The sequence below is a fragment of the Lycium barbarum genome, chromosome 11, assembly GCF_019175385.1.
Source record: "Lycium barbarum isolate Lr01 chromosome 11, ASM1917538v2, whole genome shotgun sequence".
Lineage (NCBI taxonomy): Eukaryota > Viridiplantae > Streptophyta > Magnoliopsida > Solanales > Solanaceae > Lycium > Lycium barbarum.
The window spans coordinates 110,092,211-110,096,111 of record NC_083347.1 but is presented as its reverse complement, the minus strand read 5'-3'; the positions used below and the strand labels follow the sequence as shown (position 1 = coordinate 110,096,111).

General features: G+C 33.8%; 1 protein-coding gene across 1 annotated transcript; it reads right to left on the bottom strand.

Moving 5' to 3' along the window:
* Positions 1-299: 299 nt before the first annotated feature.
* LOC132618919 (ribulose bisphosphate carboxylase small subunit, chloroplastic) lies at positions 300-2,461 on the bottom strand. Its single transcript, XM_060333912.1, has 4 exons — positions 2,217-2,461; positions 1,152-1,286; positions 1,001-1,053; positions 300-673 (listed from the first exon to the last, which is right to left on the bottom strand). The coding sequence occupies exons 1-4, from the start codon at positions 2,391-2,393 to the stop codon at positions 496-498; spliced, it is 543 nt and encodes a 180-aa protein (XP_060189895.1). The 5' UTR covers positions 2,394-2,461; the 3' UTR covers positions 300-495.
* Between the last annotated feature and the right edge of the window lie 1,440 nt (positions 2,462-3,901).

Below are 3,901 nucleotides of genomic sequence, written 5' to 3'. Positions count from 1 at the left end.
TATTGTTCTAGAAAATATATATTAAAAAAAATCATTTCAAAGAAAATTTCGCATTATAATGAAATGTTATTGTAAATGATGATTGTTATATATAGGTCTGACTGTAAATAGAAGTTGAAGAAAGAATCGATGGTTTTTGGGAACCAAATGAATGATTGAATAACTTGATCAAAGGGTATTGGGGTTGGGAGGGGAGGGGGGTGGCGCTTCTTGGTGCATGTGTGGACCATTTGCATTTAGGATTGAAGATATTATCAAGAACAAACTCATATAAGCCACAAGAATCTAAAACAACAAAATTTACAAAGAAAGCACCAAATCATCATTATTATGTCCTCATAACTTGGTTGGAATCCAAAAACATACACCGAATAGAAATTAAGGAAAGCATAAACAGTTTTGTAGACGAATTAGGAAAAAAACAAAAAAAAAGGAACCTAAGTACCATTTCAAAACAAACTGTCCCTAAAGACAATTTTGTTCCCAATATGACACTTAGTAGCCTTCGGGCTTGTAGGCAATGAAACTGATGCACTGCACTTGACGAACGTTGTCGAATCCGATAATTCTGATCCAGGCCTGTGGGTAAGCCTTCTTGGCCTCTCCGACCTCAGCCAAGACCTGGGTGGCATCAGTGCACCCAAACATGGGCAACTTCCACATTGTCCAGTACCTATCACATAAGCGGATTCAAAATTTTAACTTTTAAAATGTTCAGAGTTCTCTAAATTCTTTGAAAACACTATATTTATACTAATTTCCATGATTTTCACACATATATCTAAAATTTAACTTTAAAAAGTGCGGGTTAATTGAACCAATCATCTAAATTATGCATCCGCTACTGACATTCCACTAGTTCAGAGTTCTTTGAGTTTATCGAGGACTTGGATTCAAAACGTGATATTTATACAAGTTTTTAGCTATATATTTATGATGTAGCTAAAAAATTGTGGGTTCAAATTGAACCAATCACTTAAACTGTACATCTGTTACTGACCTGCCATCATAGTATCCTGGGGACCTGTTGTTCTCACGGTAGACGAATCCGTGCTGCACATACGAAATATCATGTTAAAGCTTAAAGTTGAATTATTTTTAAATATAAAAATATAATTTTTTTAAAGACTAAAATGGAAAAGTATATTGACCTCAGTCTCAAATTCCAAGCAAGGAACCCATCCATTTTTCAAAAGATACTCAATTTCCTTGAGCAATTGCTCGTCGGACAAGTCAGGAAGGTATGAGAGAGTCTCGTACTTCTTCATGTTAATTGGTGGCCACACCTATACTCCACAAGAAAGAATTTTAAGTAATGCAATTAGTATTAATATATACCTACTAATGTCATGGAAATTTTCCAAGTAAATATTGTTTAAATTCACACCTATTATCAACAAAATATTCGAAAGTGTTGGGGTCCATACCTATTAATTTAAAATTTTAGATCTGACACTGATATAGGATAAGTTTTGTGCTTTTCAGCTCAAACTATGTAGTGATAAAGATGTATATACATAACAAGTTCGCATTCATTCTAAATTCACTGACTCTAGATCTTGAATTCACTTCTAATTCTAATCTTGAGACTAAATATAGGATACACTAGTACTGTATAACATACTGCAATAATTGTTCAAATGAAGTCTTGCAACAAAATTAGATCTTTTAATTTCTATACACTAACAATATAAAAGAAATTCTACCCTATCAGATAATCTCAAAAATTGATAACCGTTCATAAAAACTAAATTTATTAAGTTGAATAATAAGGCAGGTAATTTTTCATGACAGACTAAGATTCATCATCTTCTAACTATCAATTATTCCCGTCTGTCTGAATTTATGCAACACCATTTCCTTGTTAGTTTGTACAAAAAATAATGATACATTTTTATATTTAGTAACAATTTAACTTTAAATTGTCTATTTTACCATTAATGAGGTGATTTATAGTTACACAAATATCTATGACTCATATATTCTAGACTACAAGTGTCAAAAGTCCGCCTTTCTTACTTAAACTCTGTGTCCGGTCAAAAACATCATGTAAATTTGATGGATGGAGTAACATAAAAGTTAATAACCGTCCATAAAAATTGAGAAGTAAGTTGAAAAATAAGGTTTGTAACTTGTCACAGACAGACTAGGAAGATACACTCATGACTACAAAATAGATATTCTTTATACTGTTAGTGAATATATTGATCGGTTACCTGCATGCACTGGACTCTTCCACCATTGCTAGCTATGGAAGTGATGTCAAGGTTTTGCTTCCTTGAAACAGGGAAAGAAACAGCAGATTTTAGGCCAGTGAAAGGTGCAACCATGTTGGTTTGAGCAACATTGGTTCTGGTGGCAACTGCTGCAGAGGAAATCATAGAGGAAGCCATTGCTAGAAGAATTTCTTCTTCTATACCTTTTGCTTTTTTTCAATGAACCTTTTGTGATGGTCATTGCATAGTTGCTCATTACCCTTTATATAATGATAAGGTTTCACATAATTCACAATATCTAACGGACAAAAATCAACAAATGCCTCACCTTGGATGAAACCTAAGCCTTTGGATTATGTGGTTCTTGATACATTATAAAATAAGTTAATATCCACATATGAAAGGTTGCAATTTCTTTTTCTTCATTTAAGTCACCACAATGGAGGTGCCACGTGTAAGCACCTCATTAATCTTATCTCATCCGAGATGGGGCAGGAAGAGGATATGAATGTGTGATTGAGGATGGTTAATTTTTCTGCTTGGACTTTCCAGCCTTATTTTTTATGTCTATAGTTTTTATTTTCTTTATTTTTAGGTTTTTTCAATTATTCATGATTTATAAGTTCAAAGTAAATTGATAGCTAGATTATTGTTTGCTTGCTTATATTGTCCGTAACTTGATGCAATACCTTAATTCCTTAACAACTTGGAAATGTTTTTCTCATTGCCAAAAGTTTTTCAAGGAACACATCTTTCCTCTTTGCAACCAATTCCTTTTTATTACTCCCTCAGTCTTAATTTATGTGACATACCTTCATTTTAGTCTATTACAAAAAGAATATAATATTACCTTACTCATAAATAGTTTAATTTTAAACTTTCAATTTTACTCTTAATGAGATGATTTATAATTACATATTTATGACTTATTTGATTATAATAAAAAATTCAAAAGTATTTCCTTCTTTCTTATATTTTGTGCGCAGTCAGATACCGCCATACAAATTGGGACAGAGGGAGTAGAATTTTCTCTATTTCAATCTATGTAGCTGTCACGATCCAAATTCCAAAGCCGTGAAGGCACCACCCTTACTCGGTAGGCGAACCATTCACAACCGATTAAGCCAATTCTAACAGGTATATTATGCAGAAAGAAATAAATAATGTCATTTAAGAGTCGTAAACTAAGTCTCATATTCATAAAGGCGCGGAATAAATACAACCATAAAAAATCGGGTGTTACAAGTACATAACTACTAGGATCGCAAATACAAGTCTAGAATGGTAGCCAACTACACTGTCCAAAATAAGAAAAGACAGAAATAAGAAAGAAGAAGAATTCGGTCTCTCGGATCAACCAACAACTCATCCCGAATCCTCGTAGCAATCTTCACAACGGGCGATGAAGCCTCGAGCCCCACTAATGCTAGGAACCGAATCTGCACACCAAAGGTGCAGCAAGTGTAGAGTGAGTATGGAAAATCAACGTGTACTCAGCAGCATCGTCGGCTGACCCTAAACTAAAACGGTGACGAGGGTTGATCTTTCAAATGCTTACTTCTACACTTAACCGTGATTGGGCCATCATGACAATAAGTATAAACTACAAGTCTAAGTATGAGAATCTCCCATGGGTGTAGATTTGTAGTAGTTCATATTATGGAGCGTGTGTACACCGGTGTACC

Excerpts from the sequence above, each read along its gene's own strand:
- LOC132618919 (XM_060333912.1), bottom strand. The coding sequence starts at position 2,393 with ATGGCTTCCTCTATGATTTCCTCTGCAGCAGTTGCCACCAGAACCAAT. Across the intron at positions 1,287-2,216 it reads GAAGAGTCCAGTGCATGCAG|GTGTGGCCACCAATTAACAT; the intron begins GTAACCGATCAA and ends TGTGGAGTATAG. Across the intron at positions 1,054-1,151 it reads GCTTGGAATTTGAGACTGAG|CACGGATTCGTCTACCGTGA; the intron begins GTCAATATACTT and ends TCGTATGTGCAG.